The 26,651-nt window shown below is 37.1% G+C and overlaps 1 protein-coding gene across 50 annotated transcripts in view; it reads right to left on the bottom strand.

Annotated features, from left to right (window-relative positions):
• STAU2 (staufen double-stranded RNA binding protein 2) overlaps window positions 1–26,651 on the bottom strand; it is a 298,560-nt gene that overhangs the window by 109,098 nt on the left and 162,811 nt on the right. For 29 of the 50 annotated variants that reach the window (XR_011543351.1, XR_011543354.1, XR_011543356.1 and 26 more), the window contains 2 exons: window positions 20,950–21,254; window positions 183–296 (listed from right to left, as the gene is read on the bottom strand). Coding sequence is in view for 41 of the 50 variants with exons in the window: in XM_070631490.1 (XP_070487591.1) it covers window positions 183–296; window positions 20,950–21,254 (419 nt within the window). In the remaining 9 variants the exon portion in view is untranslated. The remainder of the gene's footprint in view (window positions 1–182; window positions 297–20,949; window positions 21,255–26,651) is intronic. The other 21 variants (XM_070631483.1, XM_070631502.1, XM_070631486.1 and 18 more) reach the window with 1 other exon arrangement.

The raw sequence follows: 26,651 nt of genomic DNA, 5'->3' as shown, positions 1-26,651 counted from the left end.
TCTCCTAAGATATGAGTTTCTCAACAGAAAAGTTTTTGACTTTTCAAAAGTCTAGCAAATGGCGCTAGTGTATAACGTATTAGGGAAAGCAAAGCCGTCTGTGTGCACATAGCTCCCATTTCGATGGTCTCTGATTTCCTAGCTGGGCCATAACGCAGCAAAATGGCAGTGGCATATTATACCTGGTCATGGCTGGCTTCAATGGAGCTTCCAATAGCATGGAAAGTCATCTGCACAGGGGCTAATGTCAGACAGGTCACACACTCTCTGCCACTTTGTCTATCACAGTAGTGAACCTATAACAGAACACATGCAATCTGCTGAACACCACTTGTAAAAGGGAGCAGGATGCAATAGGTCCTTTTCAAAGGGTCTAGATTTCAAGGAAAATCCAAATAATTTATGCAGAACACACTTCAAATATTTAAAATCTTATCGGGACCTTCCAATATCTATGGAAAACCTATTAATTCCATTTTAAGTACCTTGAAAGTTTTAAAAGAGTTTAGGAAATACTTTACAAAATGTCTTATGTTATTATACCAGTAGAAAAATTCACAACTAAATGCTACATCTATCTTAATGGTCCAGCTTCTCGTAATGTGTAATGCATAAAGGACTCAAGGGTAAGCTAAGTCAAAGTAGACTTGATTCTAAAGCACTTTGTCAACTTGAATTTTCTCTCATCTTTGACTTTATGTGTGTGTGTGATTGCCACTTAATCGGTAGTGACACTCTTCTATTTCTACATTATAGTCCCTATAAAAACACTGTTAAATATAGGTGTCACTACATCATGCTATGCTTGAAATTTTGACATTATAATCAAATTGAATTAAACTGAAATGATTTGTAATGTGCAGACCAAAATAAAGTCACTATATTATTTTTCTTTTAAATACAACCCATCATTACTGAAACCTCATGTGAGACACTCCATATCAGAGGTGGGTATACGGGGATAGGGAGATGAGCGAGTCCATCTTTTCACAGGGAAAATTTCCATCCTCCCATTTATCTACTTTCAAAAAAGTTCTCTCAAGCAGTGTTTAATTATAAGCTAATAAAGTAAAAATAGCATTGCTTTTATAATAAATTAATGAAAATATGCGTATAGAATGTGATTTCTCCAATTACACTATAGGCAAAATTGGTTTTATTAGCTCTAAGTTGTTCAATTTGTTAAACCATGTATAGATGTAGGGTAAAAGCTTAGGTCGAAATGTTGAATTTGTGAGGAAGAAAATTAAAACACGTATTAGTTCCCTGTCTGAGGTTTAATTCGAACTGCTGCATAATATCCACATGCCTTTATTACAGATTATGGTCCACATATATTTTGTCCTGTATAATATAGATCTGACGGAAAATGACAACAATATGGATCCTAGTCTAATGGTTTAATAATTCAACTTTTTAAAACCAGTAGTGTTGTTAAGATTGGCCAACAGTTTCCCTGAAGGTAGAGAAATTTCCTGGAATCTATAAAAAGCAGTTTAGAGTTCAAATCAAGTGAATATAGAAAGGCTTATTTGCACAGTACTTCAAAGATTTTATTGTAAAAATATTTCTTCCAAGTTAGCTTTGGGGAAAAAGATTTGACCACAGTTCCAACTCACTATACTATATCTCCTGAGCAAGTTAAAAGGTCACTCAGTGTCTACGAGTTCAAGACGGTGGATGTGTTGTTTACTATGCATCAGAAAAAATATAATGGGGGAAAATGAAACCACATAACAGGTTTACGCAAAAGTCAATAAATGGTGACACTATAATAGCTACAGTTCATAGCCATTTATGGTACAGTTAAAATATTATGTCTGATATAGTGCTATTATAAAACATGCTTTTTAAAATAAAATATAATCACCCTCTGACATCAATTGAAAGTCTATATAAAAGACATGCCACTCTCCTAAATATCCAGATTGATGGTGAACACGCTTATATGTTGGCCAGCTTACTGCAGTTCTATTCTTTCTTCTAGAGAAATGAAAATTACAAAGGACAGAAATAGCACAAAACAATTCCAATCTAAAAAATAGGCTTCAAACTTAATTTCCATCAGTGGCTTGGATACTATTGCTGAAAGATTTAGCTTTTCTCCTAACGGTATACAATTCACTGTGAGTTTGTAACACCCTATAAAATACTGTGCATGCTGCAGACATTCAATGTCCGTGTACATAAATCACTCCTACCTAAAAGATAAACGTAAAGGTCCAAGTTCACACACAGCTCCAAAGGAAATGCCAACACATCCCGTGAACGTGACAGAGACTGCTAATTGTCCTCCAGTAATTCTTCCATAGTGATTCTTAGCTGGGCACTGGGATGCTCAGAATAATGATGCTATTTCCCAGGCTCCCTTGGAGCTAGGATTAGCCATACAACTGAGGAGAAGGTAAATGAAAGAATTCTGTGGTGGCTTCCTGTAAACTTTTGAAAAAGATATCAGATGTGTGGCTTTTCCTCTACTTCTTCACCCATTCTGTCACCCTACTGCTTGGAATGTGGACATTACCATCTTTTAAAACATTTTTTTTGGTGGGAAGATTGGCCCTGAGCTAACATCTGTTGCCAATCTTCCTCTTTTTGCTTGAGGAAAACTGTCACTGAGCTAAGATCTGTGCTAATCTTTCTCTATTTCGTATGTGGGACACTGCCACAGCAAGGCTTGATGAGCAGTGTGTAGGTCTGTGTCTGGGATCCAAACCCATGAACCCCAGGCCACCAAAATGGAGTGTGCAAACTTAACCACTAGGCCACCTGGCTGGGGCACAACCCCACCATTTCCATCTCTGACCCTGAGGACAAGGGCTGAATCTTAGAGATGCTAGAGTGGTGAGTTGGAGGGAACCTGGGTCCCTGAAGACTTCATGGAACAGAACCATTGCACTACCCCTAGACTGCTAAGTTATGGATCTTTAGATGAGAGAATAAACATCTATTTTGTTTAAGTCACTGGGCTTTGTATCACTCACAAAAGAACCTAATCCCAGTGGGATTTTTCCTATTGCCCCAGAATTGACACCAGGACCCAAGCCAACAACAAAAGGAGCTCTAAGGAGCTGTCAACACTTAGGGACAGGCCATATTCCCTTCCCTCACTCCCTTAGTAAGAGTCAGCAGAGCTGGTGTAGCCACAAAGAATATATGGAGGCGCCAGGAAGGGGGAGGCGAATGGGAGGGAACCATCTTGACTGTCAGCCTTATGAGGAATACAGTATTTCCAGTGAGTGGGGCAGCTCTAAGAAAATAGCTGATAGACACAGTGGGAGTACCTACGTGAAAGGGAGACTGACATTTCGTCCCCTGGCAGTAGGCTTGCTGAGAATTGATCTTGTAGGCCTCCTTTGAAAAGAAATCATGACTGAGTCCGAGGCATGTCCCTAGTAGTTTGGAAGCATGTGAAAATATAGAGCCTGAGTCTGGAGATATCTAAGAACTTGTTGAAGGAGCCCGAGGCACACACCTGAAAACAAAAAAGGATGAAGAAAGATATGCTCACCCCAGATCTCCACGGCCCTTGGAGGGAATGAAAGAGAATCACAGCAGAAACCAAGAGGCTACTCAGGCCAACCAAAGTGACGCCTACCAACAGAGGGGGTCAGGGGCATGGCCCACTGGCAAAGCTCAAAGGAAACATGGCTGCCCCTCAGGGACAGAGGGAATTGGGAGAAGCTAAACACTGTCTCAAGAAAATCAGATCATCTACATGAAAACCAGCTGTGGATGAAACCAGGCTAAGGGGGCGCCTTCCCCTACCCTTATCCCCCTCCAAGCCCTCCAGCATCAGAGGAGTAAGGCCATGAAACAGAGGTGGAGTGTGGAGGAGACATCTAGAAGCAGGTCCAGCCCCTACCCGACCATCTACAAATATCCCAAGGTGCTGGAGCGAGGAAGAGAAAAAGAAATCAGTGTACACGCTCATTCCTCCAAGTGTCTTGAGCCAAAATGACTGGGCTGTAATGGGAGACACGAGCCTGGAGTTTTACACTGAACTGGACTAGATTTTTAAAAACTAAAGGTAACCAGAAAAGTATGGGATTTGCCAAAGATATCATAAAGGAACGTGAATGGAGATTTGACAGAGCACGGAGGGAAGCGGTGACTGGAGAAATAGACAGTCACTCCATGGAGACTGCCCAATAAACCAGACAAAAACATGTAAAAACTATAGGAAACTGTTGCTTGAGGACACAATTTCAAATTAAATGAAAAGTAATAAATGCAGATAAAAGGCCTTAAGAAAGAGTCACACTTTACGTGCTTGATCAATCACTCACGAAAACGAGTTTGATATGGCGCTCTTCAGTTACTTATTTTTTTCTTGGACATAAAAACACCAGAGTTCATAAAATTGTGAATTAAAAAAATACATACTGTGTGAATGACATTTTGAAATTCATCCTTCTAAATCTAAAAATGCTTCCTATGATTCAAGGCACCAGCAGAAGTCAGGAATCTTAGAACACTAGGCTCAAATAATTACGGTAATAAAATTTCATTATGTTCTGTAATGCACAAATCTTCAGGGTTGATGGGCAAAATATTTCTGTTATAAGAAAGCACTGTTTTTCTACAAATGTGGCCCTAAAAGTTCCAATATACAATGTCATAAGACCTTGATTTTGATTAAAAGAAAAACGAATAAAGATAATTTTAGATTATAAAAGTCACACTCTATGTTTAAGATTTATTGTTTATAAATCATATCATTTTGCTATCTTTCGTACCCAAAAACGTAAGCAACTGATCTTGATTTTTATAATGTTGTAACACTTGTTCTGGATTTATAACACCATCAACTACTACAAAGTGACATTTTGTTTCTCATGGACTTACAAAAATTATTCTACTAAAAGATGGGTCAGAAATTTCAATATATGTAAATTAAACAATGTGGCTTCCTTTGAAACTTGTAAATGTATAATAATTTTTATTTTAAAATAACTTTGCTAGTTTGATTTGCAATCGCATAAACCCAGATGAGATGCCATAATGGTGCATTCTGATACTGATTTTGCCAGTCTAGAGATTTCTTTTTCCCCGAAGGGAGAGACACAAATCACTTGAACTATTCACATAATTTAAGAAATAAAGAAAAATACTATAAGCCTTAGAATAATTTATGTAAAAAGCTAGGTATGTGAATTTTTTCACGCCCATTTGAAAATATAAGGGGCTATCCAAGTGAAAACTTAAATTCCCTACCCCCCACCTCTGAAAAATGTGAATCAGACCGTTTCCTGCAGGGCTGAAGTTCCTTGATGTACGATACTAAATATTTCACTAATCTCAGCAGAGAACTGGTTAACTGCTTTTCTGTCAGATGTTTTTAATGGTTACCCCAGGGGGACAGAAATGAGGAGGGTGTGAAAAGGATCCAGGTCTGAATGTTAGAGCACGAAGGAAAGATAAAGGCTGCACATTCACATGCGACGCCTGACACAATGGCTGTGTCAGGAAAGCACGCTGGATTGGCACACTCGGGTTCACGGAGCGGGGGGTCTACGCCGCAGCAGCGGGCACGGATCCCACTGCAGCTCCTGCACAGAAGCCCTGCATGGGGGCAAGACAGTGAGGAGCTCCAGAGCGGCAGTTTGGCACCAGATCTCAGGCTACTCAAAACAGGCTCGATTCTTGCAGATTCTGCACACGAGCTGCTCAAAAGACCTAAGCTTTACTAACACACGAAACAGCATGTTCTGGGCAAAGCACGAAACAACATTCCTTGACAAATATTGCTATAATAAGTAGATTAAGTTGGTATTAAACATCTCTTAACTACTTTTTTAGATCACTTGATGACATGCAAATCATTTTATTTGGGTCAACTATAGTCAGTAGTACAAATCTACATTACTGCTATTTATAACTAATGAATTAATTTATAAGTAATAAATAAAATTAGTTTCTCCACAAAAAGCACTTAGAACAAGGCCTAATCCATGGTTAGCATTAAAATAAATACTATTCTTCTTATTACTATTATAATACATTCCATAATAATGTAATAAAAGATATGACAAGATGTATAATTATTAAGAATAATATTACATTAGGATAATGTCTGTCACTGACTTTCTCTAAAGCTTTTTCCCCAATCCTTTTCATAACTAAAGTGAAGTCCTTTGTAACTAAAATGTAAACATATATTTAACATGCTCAGTCATGTACAAGTGTTTTAGTTGTATGAGAAATCTGTTTCACTCTGCATGCAAGATGCTTGTCACATTAATGCCTCTGAAGGGATAAGTGAATGGGTGAAATCACATTATACAGACTGAGACAACTTATAATTATCTTTTCTTTCTTTTAGAAATTCTATGCTTGGGATAAGCTTTGAAAATTACACGCCTATATTTGGCGTACAAAATCCAGCAGTGACGTACAGATTTATTCCTGGTATAAGTCACAGATAAAAACTGTCCACCAAATGCAACAACAGATGTGCTGTCAGTATTGTTATGGGAAATAATTGCATTACTTTAAGTGATAACTGTGTCCATGACAGAAATCCTAAATTTTTGCTCTTTGCCTTTCAATTTCCATTGACTATGCCAGTAAATTACACACACACACACACACACACACACACACACACAGTTATTTTAGTTTCAGTCAATTTCATACCTACCAGAAAAGGAGCTTTCTCATTTTGTAGGACGTACTCATGTTTTGATATACACAAACGTATCCGTTTATATATGTAAAACAAGCCACATTAAAATCTACAGGGCTTTGCAAAGAAATAATTTTTTAGTACAGAACACTTTTTCCAAAGTCAAAGGAAAATTACAGGTATCCAGGCACTCAGTACACCACTGAAGTTAAACTAATGCAAAATCTTCTCCCAAGAGGGCCACCCAACTCTGCTACTCTTCATGTATTAGAATTCTATTGTAGTAACTATCACTTTAATAAATGGGTATCAAAGACAAGATCTTACAAATCTTTTCACTATATACTATATTATACTATACTAATTCATAGCAGCATTGAATTATTTTTTCTTTTACAAAAATATTGGAATATGCTGCTTTCTACTCAGGAATTATAAGTTTTAGAAACATACTATGTTTGTATTTAAAATACAATTACATTCATGATGAAAAGACCACTTCTGATTTCTGCTTCCAGACAAGATAGAATAGATTTATTTTTCCCCATTCTTCCTGCATAAAACAAACATAAGAGGACTCAGAAAGGTGGAGAGAAAGAGGAAAACCAGCTAGGGATTTCAAGACCCAAGAAACAACACAGTGGAGAACTGTCAGGTTTTCTTTTTGTCTTAGATATTTTGGACTGGGTGCCAGAGAAGCCAGCAACCTGGAAATGCCAATGGGTATAGGAAAAAAAAAAAGCCTCAAGAAAGCCTGCTCTCTCTAACCAAAGGACCAGAAAAGGAATAACTTAGCAAGATAAAAAACATTTAGACAATAACTGCTCTACTCCAGCCAAACAATCATGGAATAAACAGCAAAGCCACTCCCACCTCCACATCCCCATCAACAAAGGCCAGTTAGGAAGCCTAGTCTTCCACCCTTGCCTGAATGAAATAAGGTGACCCAATTCTCCAATTGGGGTGATGACAAAGAAGGCTGAATGGGGAGTCAGGACCCCTGCTGGATTCCCAGGCATCTGGTGATGGTAGATACCTACCCCTTCTCACTGGGGTGATGTCAGGAGAGGTACCGTGGAGGGTCAGGACTATCACCACCATCCAGCTATAACAAGTCCCCCTCTCACCAGGGGGGTCAACAGAGGCCAAGTGGAGAAAGGGAACCTCCACCCAGACCCAGTACTAACGAGGCAGCACCCCTATACCCTAGCTGGCACGATGTCAGAGGGGGCTTACTAAAACAGAAGGTTTAAATTAGAGACTTCTTAGACCTAAAATGTCCAGATAAAACAGAAAATCATTCACTATACCAAGAACTAGGATAATCTCAACTTGAATGACAAAAGACAATCATGAGATGCCAACACCAAGATAACACAGATGTTAGACTTATCTGACAAGTGTTTTAAAATAACCATTGTAAAAATGCTTCAAAAAGCAACTACACATACACTTGAAACAAATAAAAAAATACAGTCTCACCAAAGACACAGAAGATATAAGAAGAGCAAAATAGGAATTTTAGAACTGAAAAATACAATAACCAAAATAAAAAACTCAATGAATGTGCTTAAGAGCAGAATGGAGAGAACAGAGGAGAGAATCATTTGAAGCAAAAATTATAACACTATCAGATGTGGACCTTAATGTATGTAGAGGAAATATTTAAGACAATTATATTATAAACAGAATAGCATATAGGGCACTGAGAAGGGTATATCACTTCTGTGATATACTTACCAAAAATGCACAACCTCAATCGAAACATGAGAAAATATCAGAAAAACCCAAAGTCAAGAACATTCTAAAAATAGGTAATCAATATTATTCAAAAGTGTCAAGATCATGAAGGACTAAGGAAATGTTACTTGATTGGAAGAGATATGACATCTAAATGCAATGTGGGATCCTAGACAGGATCCTGGACCAGAAAAAGCATATTAGTAGGAAAACTGACAAAATTTGAGTAAGATCGGTAGATTGTAATATTGTCATGAGTTGCTTAATGACAAGGATAAATTCTGAGGAAGGCATTGTTAGGCAATTTCATTGTTGTGTGAACATCATCGAGGTTACTACAAACCTAGATGGTGTTGTCTACTGGGCTCCTAGGCTATCTGGTAATAATCCTATGGGACCACTGCTGCATATTCAGTTGGTCGTTGACTGAAACGTCGTTACGTGGTGCATGACCATAGTATTATATCATCCTCAATTTCCTGGTACTGGCGATTAATGCTATCGTTATACAATTGTTAACAGCAAACTCCATACTACTTTTCTCTAAGTCCAAAATTGCTTTTTAAAGGTCACTTATAATAGGAAGGAAAACCTTTAGTGCTTCAAAATAAAGGCAACTTGAAAGAAGCTGAGAGCCTATTAGAACATATTATAAATTTTTCTACACTATAACAGATTTTTATACTAAAAGAATCTTCAAACACAAGAGAAGGGAATCAGTGGAGACTCAATTTCCTCTTAATTAAGAAAATAAAGTCAATGGCAATGTGGTACTTTCTACTTCTGATATGGAAAAGGAAAAGGATGCAAAAAAAAAAAATTTCTGGCATAAAAGCGTGGAAAATTACAATATCCAAAGCATCAGAAGAAAGAGGAGTTAAAGGTTTCTTCTTAAGTAAGAGTTTTAGAGAGAAAAAACTTATAATATAGGCCAATGCACGAGAAGCCTAGCAATGGGGACCAAGAAATTTGAACCAAGGAACATCAATAACTGCTACTTGATTGCAAAAAGTAAGAAGTAAGTTTCTGCCTAAACTACAAATCCAAATTGGCAGCAAACACCACCTATGACAGATTATTTTTTAACTATTTCTATTGTTACTCTTGCAAAGTATTACTATCACTACCTCAACTTTCTCCCCTATCATTCTCTTCATTACAAAACATCACCAAAACTACTCTAACAGGGAGCAGTAACCACCTAAATGCCAATTCTGATAGGTTCTTCTTTGCAACATTTGACAGAGAAGCTGATGGAGAATCTGGAGATTACTATCCCAGAAGCCAAGAGAAGAAACAGTTCAAGATGAGAGACAAGGTTTGGAGTGTGAATCCAGCCAGATTAACTGCCTCAGAAAACAAAACTGAAAACTTTGCTGGGGGCCGGCTCTGTGGCCGAGTGGTTAAGTTCGCGTGCTCCGCTGCAGTGGCCCAGGGTCCGGATCCTGGGCGCGGACATGGCACCGCTCATCAGGCCACATTGAGGCAGCGTCCCACATGCCACAACTAGAAGGACCTGCAACTAAAACATACAACCATGTACGGGAGGGTTTGGGGAGATAAAGCAGAAAAAAAAAAAAAAAGAAGATTGGCAATGGTTGTTAGCTAAGGTGCCAATCTTTAAAATAAAAAAAATAAAAAAACTCTGCAGAGGAGTGTAACAGAATCCAGTCTCTATAAGGTATCATTCACAATAGTTAGGATGCATTCCAAAACTACTTGACCCAGAATAAAGAGAAAAAGGTGACTCATAACCACATGAAAAGGCAATCAATAAAGACAAAATCCAATATATCTCATGTTGAAATGAGCAGAAAAGGTGTTTAAAGAACCCTATTATAACTACTCTCAAGGATATAAAAGAAAATATGTCCATAATGAATGAATGGACAGGAAATCTCAGCAGAGAAACAAACTTTAAGAAGAACAATATGGAAATTCTAGAAATGAAAATACAATATCCAAAGTAAAAAAAAGTCACCGGATGAAGGAAACATGGGAAAGAGTTAGTAAACTTATTGATCAATAGAAATAGTACAATCTGAAGTTCAGAGAAAAAAATGTTTGGAAAAGAGCCTCAGCAATCTGGGAAAATATAAAAAAATGCATGTAAATGGAGTTCCAAAAGAAGAGAGGGCCCTAACCAATGACAAATATCCTTATAGCTTTCCCCATATTTTTAATTATTTTTTTAAGAAGGATGTCAAGATTATCAGTTATTAATTAATTAATGGGTCAATTCAGTGGTATTTAAAAACAATTGGTTTAGGTCTAGTTTCTGGTAATGGAAGAACGAATTCACTGGACAAAGTCTCTTGCAGATAACAATATATAACATAGATGAAATAAAAGAAAAATATCTGAAGACACTGGAATGTGATCAAAAGCAGGCAGACACCAGGGTAGTTTTTCCTTAAAACCCTAAAACTATATGGAGTAAGAATTGTGAGTTCATGGCTTTTTTTTTTTTTTTTTTTTTGCCTGAGGGCATTCTCCACTTCCTCTAGTTCTGTTGGTGGAAAACTGCAGCTGTACCAGCTGGAGGTGGCAGAGGAAAGAGTTCAGGGGCGGCAGATGAGTTGAACACTGAGGGAAGAAATCCTAGAAGTGAGGTAGCTGCAGAAGTGGAGTACTAAATCTGAACAGAAACTCTACCCAGATTCCTGGCTGCCTACTACGCTTTACACGTACAGGGAAGACTCCGGAGGGTCTGATGTAAAAGTATGCAGAAACCAGCGAGGAATCTGTTAAGATCTGAAAGTCCTCTACTTTTTCAATTGGGTGCACTCCCTGAAGTGCACACAGCTCAAGTGAGAGAAAGCTAAAGCTTTACTGGCCTGAAGAGAAACGGGTAGAAAATTTTTTTGAAAAAAAGTGGCCAAAAACTTTTCAAAACTGGTGAAAAATATTAACTATCATTCTCAGAAGCTAAATGAACCCCGAGCAGGATTAACTACAATCCTAGACATAGCATAGACAAATTGGTGAAACCAAAGATAAACAGAATATCTTCACAGCAGCTAGAGTAGAACAACAATTTACACACACGGTGCAGAAACAGCTGGCTACACTACGGGAAAAATGAACTTCAATCCTCACCCCTACTTCACACAAAAATTAACCTTAAGTGGATCTTAGCATTAAACATAAAAGCAGAAACCATGAAAAGTCTAGAAAAAAAATAAGTGAAAATCTGTGCAACCTTGGGGTTTTCTTAGATAGGACCAAAAAGGCAGAAATCCTACAGAAAAAATGGAAAATTGAACTTCATGAAAATTGAAAACTTATTTTCAACTTTTCCACAGGTGCCTTTAAGATAATGAAAAGACAAGTCACAGGCAGGGCGATAACATTTGGAATACAAAGGATTTGTATCCAGACTATATAAAGAACCCTTATAACTCAAATAAGGAAAAAAATCCCAAATGGAAACAGGGCAAAAAATGTAGGCATTTCACAAAGATATATAATTGGCCAATAAGCACATGAAAAGAAGTCATATAGTTGATCATCAGTAAAATACAAATGAAAATATCAATGAGTCACTGCATCCTTCAGAGAATGAGACTGATCGTATCAATGTTTGGAACCCTCATACATTACTGGTAGGAATGTAATATGATACAATACATTGAAAACAATCTGACAGTTTCTTATAAATTTGTATATACACTTACCATGTGACCCAGTAATTCCACTCTGAGCAGTTTTTCCAAGAGAATTGGAAACATGTCTGCACAAAATCTTGTACATGAATGTTCATAAACAGCTTTATTCATAATAGCCCCAAACTGAAAACAACTCAAATGTTCATCAACAGGTAAACTGATAAACAATTTGTGGTATACATCTATACAATGGACTACTACTTGGCAATAAAAAGGAAAAAACTACTGATACACACAACATGGACGAATCTCAAAAACATTACAGTGAGTGAAAGAAGCCAGACACGAAACTGTGCATGCTGTGTGATTCCATTTTTATGAAATTCCTGAAAAGGCAAAACTAATCTTTTGTGACAAAAAGGATATCCTAGTTGCCTAGAACTATGGGGAGGTGAGGAAACCAGGCTGCAAAGAGGCACCAGGGAATTTTTTACAGTAATGGAAATATTCCCATCTTGACTGTGGTGGTGGTTACATGGTTGTACGCATTTTTCAAAACTCACCAAACTGTATAATAAAAATGGGTGTGTTTTATTTTATGTAAATTATATCACAGTAAGGTTGACTAAAACATTTTAACAGTGTAGTTACCTGACACAACAGTTGGAGACACTAAGTCATTGCTCCTACTTCTGATGAATAATCATAATTAATCTCACAATTAATTTCCAAGCAATTGTAATCTTAGGATATTAACACAATTTGAATTTATCAGATGTGTCCAGATGTGATTGCCTGCCCTTCCACCTGTCCCTTCCACTCCACATCCCACCCCCCACACTCCCATTCTAATGTTAGCTCCATGAGGGGAGACACCTTGACTGTCATATACGCTATATCCTCAGTGCCAAGAAGTGTATCTGGGCCGTGGCAGGTGCTCAATATATTTCAGCTGAATTAATGAATCCCTTACCTTGTTTGTACTGGTCAGGAATATCTCCTAGGCCTTTGCCCATTTCCCCTGGTCAATCTTAATATTTCTACAGCTTCAATTACATCTATACACTGATGACTCTCCAATCTGTGTGTCCTATCGTCTTTTGCTGACCACCAGACCCATTTACAACTGCCTACTGGACAACTCCATTTGAAAGTCCCACAGGCAAGTCATATTCCACATGTTCAAAATGGAACTCCACTTGCTCTATGTTTACCCATCTCGTCCATACTAAAAATAAAAACTTGCTAAAACATGTCATATTTGTGTTACCTTCTTTCTTTACTCCACTCTTAAATTCTTGAAAGAATAGTCTATTTATCCTCAAATAGTCTCTATTTACTCTTCTATACGTTTAAATCTAGCTTCCACCCTGACCAGACCAGCGAAAGCACCCTCACACTCAGGACAGGACATCATTTACTTCTCTCAACTCTACCTTTGCCCCACTCCTCTATGCCCACTAGCTCTGCCTGAATTCAATCTTCATTTTTTCTCTCCTGCATTGGTGCAAAACCATTCTAATTAGTCTTTCTGCTACAAATCTCTTTTTTTGTCTAGTTCATCCTTATATTTATCTTTCTAAAATACAAAACGAACATTACTACCCTTTTAAAAATGCGAGTGGTCTCTGCCTAATAGCTAAAATTCAAACTCCCAGCAACACACACACATCTTTTCGGCCTCCCTGCCTGCTACTTCCACTTTGAACTCTAAACATTTTCTAAAACACCTTTTATGTCCTTAGTACTTAACTTCTTCTGCCTGCAATTCCTTTTCTTCTTATCCACCTTCAAATTCTATCTCCTCTTTAACACTTACTTCAAATGTCCCCTCTGCTATGAATTCTTCCGTAATTCACTCAGTCAGAGCTTTTCATTCCCATTCATGATTCTTAACATAGCTAACCACACCTCAAGTGACCACTTAGCATGTTACACTTACTATGACACTTATTATACGGGGCAGGCATTACATACATTATTTCATACAAGATGCTGCAAATCTTTAATTATTTTTATCAAACTGCCATGTAATGTTCAAACACTGATCCCTGGAGATAGAACTAAATTGTGGTAGTGGTCAATCTTTTGTTATATTGGTTTTATTTACCTGTCTGTCTGTCCCCAACTTGACCATAACTCCTCCTTGCTCAGTGGTTGGCATGCTGCCTAGCATGTGTAGGTACTTATTAAGTATTTGCCCAGAGTGAATAAACAAATGTTCCATTTCCTGCTGTTCAACTAAGTCAATTCCAGTATTCAACGGGATGACATTCTACAGCCAGACTAAATTCATATTCATCTAATTCTTCACATATATACTGAAATTAATGAAAACTATTCTTAATATACTATCAACTATTTTTATCTTAGTAAAAGTTTTTCAAGCTGTGAATTTTGTATCATTTTCCAACAGCAGTCCCTGTTTTCTCAAAAGTTCCAATTTAAGACTTGACTCTGGACTTTTCTTACACTTAAAAAATGACAATACTATAGATAAAAATATTCTGAAAGTTTTTCAAATATCCTTTATCTCTGACAGTTAAGCTTGCTTTTTGATGTGACCATGTTAAGATGGCAGAACCTTCCAGAAGCCAAAATCTGTCAGGGTTTAAAATTAATAACTCCATATGGGAAAATAAATAAATTGCATTACTAATAGTTCATTTTACTCATGTAGTCTGTCAAACGCATATTTACATAATAAAATTTTATCTTAGAATAAAATCTAAAGTTCCTTCCAGCTCAAAAGAGTCAGAATTCTTAAATGACTTAGACTCGGTTGTGTGTATAGTTGAAGGTACAAATAAATTTATTGATGAAATCTATGTCTAAACCAAAACAATACCCAGAAGACCATGGACCACTACCACAAACTAGTTCTCCTTACAGGGATCCAGCTTCAAACACTATGCAATCATGGGCCACATAACCACATTTCAGTCAAGGATAGACCGCATATCCAACAGTGGTCCCATAAGATTAGTATCCTATAGCCTAGCTGTGTAGGGGCTATACCATCTAGGTTTGTGTAAGTACACTCTATGATGCTCCCACAATGATGAAATCGTCTAATGACGGATTTCTCAGAATGTACCCCCTTCATTAAGCAACACATGACTATACTTTGATTTAAAATAAAGATTTGTAAGCAAAAAGCAAAAATGTACCAGGCACTTCTGTTTGCATCATAAAATAATGTATATAATGGTGTACTTCACTATCAGATATATATCAAATCAGTCCATAAATGTCAGTTTCATTTCATTGTTTGCCCATATATCTTCTAAATGAAGTATGACCCTGGTATGTTAGAGTTTTCTCCAGTCAGGGTACAGAAATCCTTTACAAGGAGCATTCTGCATATTGTTCTCTTTCTCAAGTTGCTCTGAGTAAGAAGAGAACAATACATAGGAAACTTTAGCCATTGTCGTTCATGAAAAAAAATCATAGACACAGCTGAATGTTGGGGGAAGGGAAACAGATAATTTCCACATAACTTAGAATGAGCATAGGTCTATAGATACTAGTGTGACATGAAGGCACCTGATGGGTACTACAATTAAATTTACGTCACTAAATAAAAATCACATCCCTGCCAACCTTTTCTAACAAAAGGAAATGTAATTCACCTTTAGATGAAAAACAATTTCTTTTTCTTCACATTAACGAAGAGCTAATTACTTATTGATTTTCAAATAATTCCAAATAGAATTCTCATGGTGAGTTGAAATCTCTTCTGATACAAAGAGAAAAAGCTACAGATATTTCTACACGGAGAGAAAACATAATGACAGCCATTTCTTTCTGCACCACAGTGACTCATTTCAGATCCACATCAAAGTCACTGTGTTAGGAACAGCTCTTTCCATGTTTGTTTATTACTTTTTCTTTGGAATATCTTCTGTCTTACTACATATGTATTGGTGCATTAAGGCTCAAGATGAGTGTCTCTGTCCCTCCGAGTTCCAGAGTTACACTCTGCACTGATTTAGGTTGGAGTTAGTTATGAATAGTTTATGCAGTAAAAACAGACTGTTTCACTCAAGGCCTGCTTGATTCTTACCTGTATTACACGTCACAGTACATTTTTATATGCATCAGGGTTTCCTTCTTCGAATGTAGTATTTTTCTCTACAGAGTTGGAAATTTCAGCAAAATGAGTTGATCTGTAATTCCACTGGTTTTTATGGAAGGAGAGTTACATGATATGTAGTTCGCATACCCTCAGGAGTTTGGCCAAGTCTAACAAGGTCTAAAGATATCACAGACAGTAAGTCAGTTTCCATGAACTTGGGCTGCCCATCTGAAGAACAAACCTGAGTTTTAGGGTCACCATAGGAAGACCAAGCCTTCAGGAGAGTTCAAATACTAACCCAATCCCGCCAAGGTCTTCGGAAAGTTGTAGAGACCAAATCCAAGAGGGAGTTTTAAGGAGCGACTGTGTATCAGAGCAGAATCTGTTGACCCCACGTCAAACTCACAAATGTGTTTTGCTCATTGTACTCTGGGTAATTTCTCATTACTTTATACAACCATTTGTGTAACAGCAAAATGAAAATTTGGGCTCAGACGTGACATGGTAAGTATGTTTCAAGGACAAATTAAAAATGAGGGAAATACTACTCACCACTAGCTTTTCTATCATCTATTGATACGGCTTGTGGTTTTCTGAATTGACTGACTGATATTATAGCTTATGATATTAAATCATCTTGACATTCTTGTATAAACATACTTGAAGATGATAATTTGCTAATAAACCATTAATGTTAATTTTTAAAAATGGGGGGGAAAACATTTCTAAGTAGGGGAGTATATGTATGATTTCTTTCTCCATATTTTCCTATTAGAAATGTACAGTTTTACTTATACAGTCATGTGTCGCTTAACAACAGGGACACATTCTAAGAAATGCGTCATTAGAAGACTTTACTGCTGCGCAAACCCTCAGAGTGCACTTACACAAACCTAGATGGTACAGCCTACTACACACCTAGGCTGTGCGGTACTAACCCTATGGCACCGCCATCATAGATGTAGTCTATAGTTGACCGAAAAGTTATTATGCGGCACATGACCATAGAGGTCTTTGAAAAGCATGGATCACTCATTCTTTAAAAGAAAGAAAAAAAGCTGCAAATAGCTACTGTGATGATCGATATAGGGATTACAAAAAGTGAGGTATAGGGAAGATAAGAAAAAAGAGACAGGAGAAAGGTTGATTCTCAGATTGGCCAGGACCCCCCATGCCCCGTCTCAATATAATCTGTGTACTAAGGTCATATTGTTAAAATATGTTATGCATAATATATGTTAAAAATAAATATTTAAAAGAAGCCTGCTAACTACAAAAGAAACCTGCCATAATCATATTAAACTTCAAAAAAGGAGACATATTAGTTGAAATGTATTGTTTGAATTGTATTTGAAAAGAAAGTTTTTAACTTAAATAGCTATTTCAAAGCCTTCTACTGACAATCTCATCTCGCTGGAAATGGCACCAGCTAGAAAAGTCCCTCTACAAAACACTCCTTGACTTTGTAAACTAAGCTAATTATGATTTAACTGAAACACCACCTAACTGCTTCTTTACATTCTTTATGTGAGAAAAACAAATGTAGTTTATCATATTTTACTCTGAAGGTTTCAAAAATAACACTGTTCAATGGATGAAGATCACAAGGAAGGGAACAGACTAGCAAATGGAAATTAAATCCATCTAGAAAGGATAATTTACTAAAATAATTCATTGTCATTTCGAATCTAACCATTTTTCTAATGACTCATTTAAACAAAGGAACTGCTTACATTTATACAAAGAGACGTCTAATATAATTAGTATGGAAAAGCATATTAAAGATGTAAAAACTTAGAATAATGTAAACTATAGCACAACAAAACAAAGTCTTCTATCTTAGCTCAAACCCACAGCATTTCAAGAATGTCTCTTCTCTAATAATTTTCTTTAAAAAGCTGCATGATTTTGAAACATTTTGGCATTATAATTAAAGAGTATCAAGTATGCACAACAAGGAAACTTGTAATACTATGGCATGACTATAATTGCAAATGAGTTTTTATGAAATGCACAGTTACAGGAGCATCCTGACTGAGCTGGACAAAGCTGGGGCTGCACAGAACTAGTCAAATAAAACTTTTTCTTCTAAAAAATAATCAAACAATCAATAAGAACATTTAGATTTTAAAAGAGGTTAATTAAAATACACTCAATAAACTTCAAAGAAACAAATATTCATCTATGATAGAGAGCCAAAAGCTTGCATCTAAAATGTGATAAAAACTTCTGGTGAGTCCAAGCAAGAATTACTGAGAATGTGCAAGTGTTCGGTCACATTCTGCTCTGTGAAGCCAGCTTTGTTAATGGTAACTTTAATTGTATAATAATTTTAATTATTTTGTAGATTTAAGCAAATAGATGGGAGCTTAATACCAACATTCTGGTGAGCAAATAAGCTTTTTTGGAATTTATAAATTTCAATTAAAGATTGGGTAGGGAAAAAAATTTAAAAGTTAAAACAACTTAGTTTTCAGTATACTAATATATTTTTACTTTGTAATACAATATAGCTGTCACATACAATGGCTCTGGTAGGCTTAAATCAGATTTCAATGGGCAAGAAAGGCCAGAGACAGGTTTATACAATATTCAATAAGCAGTAATATCTAGTCAGTGTACAACAACAAAATTAAAAAAAAATACTAACCTAGAAAGACAGAAAAAGAATTTATTGTTTTTAAATTCCAGAAATAAAAATAACAGAATAGCATGTAGTCCATAATAAGCTGGCCCTATAATTTCTAAACTATAGTCCAATTGAAACATTTAAGAAATAAAAACAATCTGCATGTTTTTCTACCAGGTAAACACACCTGAGAGAGTTACCTATAAAGAAATAGGCTTTAAAACTCTTAATCACAAAGAACCTTCTACTGTGACAGTAGGAAGATGTGCTCCGTGCCTGACAGCACGCTAAGCCGTTTCCCACAGAGATCTGTGCATTGCTTGGCTGCAGGTTACGATCCACCAGTGACACCACACTCCACATTAACACCACCAAGCACATTTGACCAAAGAAGCACAGCAACGTTCTCAAACCATCTGTTTATATCCATTAGTATGTAAAAATCACAGTACACACATTTGGAAGTGTTTAACTTGTCCATAAATAAGAGTATATTATCTCAGCATAAGCTTTAAAAAAAAGGTCTGAGCAGTCAGCCCAATAATAGGGGAAACAGACTCTACATTTTGACTAAAGTAAAGATATTTCAAAATTATAATTGTTTTCATTGCCAAGAATTAACAAATAAATACAAATTCGAAAATGTAAGTAGTTCTTCTGGCAGCAAAATTACATCTACCATGACATCTCCAGGCAAAAAATCAATTCAGAGTTTGAAAGTAATTTGTGCTTTGTTTCTATAAAAATGCAGTGTTACTTTCAGACATTTCTAAATGACTAGATTTGTAAAATAAGCAGTGAATTTCTTTTCACCACAGTTTATTTCTAGATCATCCTATGCAGATTATGGATGGAACTAAAAATTACTTAGCTTTGTCCTCAGTACTTTAACTATATGAATCCAGTTCTTTTTATTTGAAACAGTGATTTATTGTCATTCTTCAGGTGAACAACAAAAACAAATTCTAAAATTTTACCTTTAAATTAAGCATTTAAAATTTCAGATGACAGAGCCAATAACTGGTAACAGCTTCTTTAATTTCATATTAATAGTCTAATTAAAAACACTAACAACTACCTGGCAATAGATTTGAAAGAATCAGGTTTCTGTGAAGGACAACAAAAAACATGCAGGATACCTCCCCATACACATGATCTTTCTTATTTTATATCTAAACTTGTAAAATTTTTAGGAATACATGATCATTCTACACAATACACATCTTCTAGAGCATTTCTAAAGGAAATTACAGTTTTTGGTCTTAAGGAATAAGACTAAGATGGAAACGGGGATGAAAACAGTGAAATTGGAGGGAGCAATCCACTCTGTCTACGCACAAGCACGCTGCTGTCCATCCAGGCGAGTCAGCGGTTACAGTTCAGTACATGAATTTCAAGGCAACTAAGAAATCGAAACACAGGTATTTCCTCTTCCTTGAGTTAACAATTCTTTTAAAAGCTCTATCCATAAAGGATTGTTGGGCTTTGTTTTTTCAAAAGGGAACAAAGAATAAATAGGAAAAAAAAAGTTTCCATCCCCAAATTCATATACACAAGTTAAATGGGCTGTAAGCTAGTTTTAGACTGCACAGTGAAATGGAATTATTGGTACCATCTGAGGCAGTTGCTTCCCTAGATGGTTCAAAACGTGATCCAGTAAAACAAATGTTTTTATGCCTCAAACAACTAGAAAGCATTTCATTATTGTTCTAATAACTCGTTTAATGAACTCCTAAGATAACTGATTTTCTAGGATGTGGTACCTGAACGGTACACCTAATCATTACTAGCAATAGAATGCCAAGTTCAAAACTGCTGTGAAAGTAAAATCATTATTGAAAACTCAACCTTACTATAAAATGAGGGAGAACTTAGTGCCAAATACTAATACCAAATGTATGAAGGCAGACTTTCTGTTTATGGAAGACAGAGTGAGGAGATGGGTGCACCCAAGCAAGACCAACCAGAAGACAGAACAGAGAATGAAAAATGCCTAAAAAAAAAAAAAAGGAAGAGGAAGAAGAAGGAAAACGGAGGAGAGCCAGGCAGCAAAAAAATTACTGGATAGAATGAAAATCAAAGAAAATGCGGCATGTGCATACGACTCTCTTTTTTCTGTCCTCTGTGTTTCTAATAATTTACAATGTAAGTGGCAAACAGGTCACACTAGCAGGCAAGAATGAGCTTTCTGATGGATAGAGATGAAGGATTTGGGGCTAATGAATTGTTTTGTTTTCTTGTTTTTGTTTTTGCTTTTAATTCATACCTGAAAGCCTTGAATCCTTGCTAAATATTCCAGTTGTTTTGAAGGTTGTACTGGAGAACAAGGGGGAGTAGGAGAACTCCCTTTTAAACCTACGGCTTCAGCTGGAGATGTTCCATTCATAAGGAGTTCCCTGGCAATTGTAGCTGAACTATTCGATGTGGGCGATATACTGAAGAAAGAGCTTGAGGGTTGGTTCATATCTTTGGGTGACAAATAGCCTAGAGTAGTGCCAGAGATTACTTTGTGGCGGCTGGCTTCCATCTCTTGATAAACATCAGGAGACAAATGAAGAATTCCTTTTGGAGCTATAAATAAAATGAAGGAACATTGTTATTATACTTAAAATAATTGAAACAGAAACATGTGATAGCATTATTAACTCAGTGATTTCACCTGGTGTAGTAACAAAGCAAAGAGAAACACTGCCAATCAAGCATCTTCCTTATACTTGTAGAAGCAAGTGCAGCCTCCACTTAGAGGCGAATAATGTTCAATATTCCTAAAATCAGAAATTTAAAAATACACAAAAGTGACTTCAGTGTACCTTGTATGCGGTGAGGAAGCTGTGGAGGAACAAGGGTCACTGATGTGAGGAAATGCAATCGGGGATAAGGTTAGGAAGGCGCAGTGTCTTCACCCTGCAATTTAGTATTTTATGATCTCATAAAAGGACACAAAACCCTAACATATGCAGCAATTGAGACACAGCAGGTAAAATTAAGGGTGGATCAGTCCAAAACATCTGAGGTACAAACTCATGTCCAGTGGCCTACTGGTGCTCTCCTCTCCACAAGGATATCCTACAGACAACTCTAACTCATAAACATGTCAAGAAGTGACAGAGCATCTTCTTTCCCAAATTAGCACTGTCTCCTATCTTGCTTATCTTATTATGATACCACCGTCTATCTGCTCAGTTGCCCAACCAAGACTCCTGGCAACCATCTTTGACTAACCCACAAACAAGTAGTTACCATGTCCAGTGAGCCTGGGCTGTGTTATCAGTTGGTGGGGTTGTAAACACACCAAAGAAGCACCTTCTTTCGACCACCATTGGTCTCAGAGATGTTTCAAACAATATTTTGCACTGCTTGTTCTAATGCCTTTGGATCATATATTAACAATTCTCAAATCATGATGTCATCTTTTACAATTATTGGTAAATCACCACTTTTGGAGAATGTACTCTGAGAGACACAACTTAATTCCCTTGCTCTTGCCCCCCCTCTCCTGCCGTTAACTTTCTGATGCAAGCCCTTGATGTTTCTCCCCTAGGCTACAGTAACAATCACGAAAAGTTCTCACTGCTGTTAGCCTGCCCAGCGTCCATTTCTCAAAATGTGTTCTATAACATGGTCCTAAATAAAAGGGTTCCGTGATAAATAAATCTTGGAAATTATGCAAATTATAGCACATATGCCCCTTTTGGAAGATTAAAAATACACATTAGCATAGTAAAAACTCTGAAAAGTCCAGAAGAACAGAAATCTATTCAACTTGCTTTAATCCAGGATTTCCCAAATTTATTTTATATCCAAGCTTTTTACATAACATTAATAACATCTAACACTTTGGGAAATGCTAGAAGCTAGCCATTCTCTTACTTAAAAGTCTTTACTGGTTCCCCATCACTTACACTATAAAATCCAAACTCCTTAGGATGACAAATGAAGCCCTTAATGATGTGGCTCTCCTCACCTCTCTATCCTCATCTACTAAAGTCTCCGTGAAGACCTCATTCCCCAGGCACGCAGAGATTAACACTTCTTTCAACACTTCAGGCTGTTTGAGCCCACCACACCTTTATTTCTATTCTATTTTTCAGTTACACGCGTGCACGCACAAACACACACACACACACACTTAGGGAAGCTCCTCCTCCTACGTTTCAGGCACTGTGCTAACCAATATTGTCCTGACCTCAAAAGTCACGCTCAGTCTATTGAGAGAGAAAAACGAAAAGGGATAATATAATGTAGTACGTGCCTCAGTGGAGATGGGTGTAGAGAGCATTGGGAACGGGAAAGGAGAAGCACTAGGAGCTCGGGAAAGGCTTCTTGGAGATGATGCTGACAGTAGACTTCAAGGGATGAGGAGAAAGAAGCCAATGAGAAAGACAACTGAAGGCGAATGCACAGCATGAGCAAAGGCAGGGACCAGGAGAGTGTGTGTTCCAGGGACCTGAGGCAGTTCCTTCCCACCAGAGCATGAAGAGGGAGCTGGGACTGCAAAAGGTGAGATGCAGGCAGGCAGGGGCCAAGCTCCAGATGGCTTTAAAACATAAAAGTGGTCTTTTTTTCTTTTTTTAAACAATTTATATAGCTTACACTAATACATCAATCCTATTTTATGGATTTACTTTATGCCCATGTGTTAGTTTTATAATCAGGAAGAAATTTCAATAAAGTTTTTTTAAAGATAATACATGCATTGGAAGAAATGCAGATAAATCTTCCTAGCCAGATGAAACTACTTTTAACATTTTGCTTTAAAGATGCTTTTAGTCTTTTTTCCTATGTACTTTTTTGTTGTTAACTTGAAAACATAAGTTAAAGATCATCATACCATATGATCTTGTTGTTTACAAAACAATATACTTCTAGTACTAATTTTAAAAGCATAATATTTCATTATATGAACTGTTTCCCTAAACAATCCCATGTTGTTGGGCATTGAATTTGTTTCCAATTTTTTGCAATTATAAACTTCAAAAAAGTTGTACCCAACTTCACCCTCCTATATTAACATATGGAAGTGCCTTTTATCCTATTTTGATAATGATTATTACTAAGAAATCTTGCCACTGCTCTGTTACTGTAGATAGGTGGCAAAGATTTTTCAATAATAGTATCCAACACCAAAATAGGCAAAAGGTACTTTCAGCCCCATCCCCTGACCTCAGAGAAGTGCGATTGGCTGGAGATCACCAGAAGCCAATGATTTAACCAATCATGTCGATGAAATGGAGGCTCCACAGAAACCCCTAACTAATGGAGTTTGGAGAGCTTCTGAGTTTCGAACACATCCACATGAGGAACGGGTGGTGCACCCCAACCTCACAGGGACAGAAGCTTCTCTGCTCCACACCCTTCTGAATCTCACCCTGTGCACCTCTTCATCTGGCTGTTCATTTTATAACCTTTATCATAAACCACTTATAGTAAATGAAGTATCTTCCTGAGTTCTGTGAGCCCTTCTAGTAAATTATCGAACTTGAGAACGGGGTAGTAAATTATAGAACTTGAGAACGGGGTTGAGAGAATGCCCTGAATTTACAGCTGGTTGGTCAGAAGCACAGGTGGCCACATGGTATTTGTGACTCGCATCTGAAGTGTGGCAGTCTTGTGGGACTAAGTCCTTAATCTGCAGGGTCTGTGCTAATTCTAGATAGTGTCAGAATTGAGTTGAATTGCAGGACATCCAGTTGGTGTCTGGAAAATTGGAAAATTGGTTGGTACAGAGAAAAAATCCACATACATTTGGTGTCAGAAGGGTTATGAGGACAGTTCATATGGCAAAACTGATCAAACTATACACGTTATGTGCAGTTTATAAGACTTCAATTATATCTCAATAAAGTTGTAAAAATATCTGCCAATTTGATAAGTGAAATGTCAGGTTATTTTTTGTTTTTTCACTAGCTGCCTAAATACTATATGTAATTCTTATTTAAAGAATAGCTTAAATATTACAACTCTAAATTCTATACTCAATTTAAAAAATCCAGAAACTAACAGGATTACTCCAGTATTGTTATTATACAGCAGTAATGAGCTTGCCAATAGCAATATTATAAAGCAACAAAAACGCTCTCTCAAGACTGAAGAGAGGCATTACATCACAGTATAAGAACTCACGCAGAGTTCACGCTCCCTTGTTCTACAGTAAATGACTTTTCTTCATGAATAAAGAAGATTCCTTTCTACAGAGCTAAACTAATACAACAGTGATTGAAAGAGTGTAAAGACACATGGATTCATGCGGTCAACTACCGAATGACTTTCAACTTGAATATTAGTAACAGAGTGTACGGATTGGTCACAATTCATTTAGGTTCTTCCTATTGTAAATTTACGTAGTTTTTCAGTAAGGTAAGACCTAAAAGTAGAATCAAGGAGTAATTTAGGGTATGCATATTTAAGGACTTTTCACTTATTTTGCCTTTTAGGCCTCCTGGAAAACTCTATCAGTTTATACCTCTATCAGCAGAGTGTGACTAAACCTGTTTTCCCACATTTCTGTCAAAACAGATTTTAGATATTCTAAATTATTGCCATGCTACAATGTTTCATTGTTACATCAATTTGCATTTATTTGATTACTGTGCAGGATAAACTTTTTCTCAAGTGCCCATGCCTTCTTTCTTGTTGGCCTTGACCTCAGTTTCGCTCACGCACTTCAAAGGTATTCCTCTTGCTCAGGCTTGTTACATCTATTCTATTCCCCCTCTATCTGAAGATGCCCTGAACTCACTTTGCCAGCATCTTATCTTCTTTCCCTGCTTTCACCTTTAATACTCCCATCTTGGTACTGTAGGTCTGTAACCGTTGTACACAGCTACACTGGAGACACAACAGTGGCACTATTCTAGCACTTTACATGCATTGTCCCATTTAATCCCCACAACCATATGGAATGGGCATTTTCACTTCTCTCTACTAGAGAAAAAATGGAAGCATAGAGAAGTGATGAAACCCAGCAAGGTCACAGCTAAGATACTAAGTAGCAATGCTAGAATTGGACTCCAGGTAGTCTGTCTCTAGAGCCTGGATACCTAATCGTTACATTAAATGGCCTCCTGAAAGACCACGTAGGGAACTAAATGCAATGTCCAGCCAGCTCCACACACCTAGGTTTAATCCAGGAAATAAACTCCACGCCTGGGGTTTGCCTAGATTAGCTCCAGGGTTGATCCATGCCATCTTGATTGTCCTTAGATGTTCCAGAGATGGGCTCACCAAAATCTCCCTCAAATATATGATGCTTACACAGGATTTTAAAAGCCCAAACTTGCCAGGGACTGTGACATCTTATAAAATGAGGAATGCCAGGCCACGGTGCCCATTTTACATGCTTTTCCCATTAGGTTTGCACATCTCTCAAATAGGCATATAATGCCTCTGGCACGCAGAGCCTCCTGGAGCATCTTCATGGAGCTCCAGTTTTTACTGGAAGAGTTGTACGGGATGCTTTGAAGTGAGATCTCTTCAAAGGTTTCCTCATATGAATAGATAAGCAAACTCAGCAGAACCTTGCTTTTCTATGTTCACTAATGTCATGATTTCTTCCAGAGAGGCTGAAGAACACAAATGTTGATGAGTAGTAAGCAGTATGAGAACAACAGGGCAAGCCAATATAGCAAGCAAAACAATGTCACTACACTGGTCCCAATGTTAATGCTAGTCTATAAGGAAGGATTTCTCCGCAAGTCCATGGAATGAGTGCATAGCTAGTTCTTAATAAAATGAATTTGTCACCTTTTATACCAAAGCATTGAAAGAAAAATCTCACAGTATGTTTCCATAAATCAGCTTGAATTTTTGCCACAATACTGTTGGACTAAATATTTTGCTTATAAATACTCAAATACTCAATAATACTCAGGCCTACTTCTGCCACAGTCAATTTTTCATAACAAAAAACCATAATTCACATAGAGGGAAAATACTTTTGTAAAGATTTTATTTTTTCCTTTTTCTCCC

This window comes from Equus przewalskii, chromosome 8 (genome assembly GCF_037783145.1).
Source record: "Equus przewalskii isolate Varuska chromosome 8, EquPr2, whole genome shotgun sequence".
Classification (NCBI taxonomy): domain Eukaryota; kingdom Metazoa; phylum Chordata; class Mammalia; order Perissodactyla; family Equidae; genus Equus; species Equus przewalskii.
Note: the sequence above shows the minus strand (reverse complement) of the source record. Positions and strands in the feature narration are given on the sequence as shown.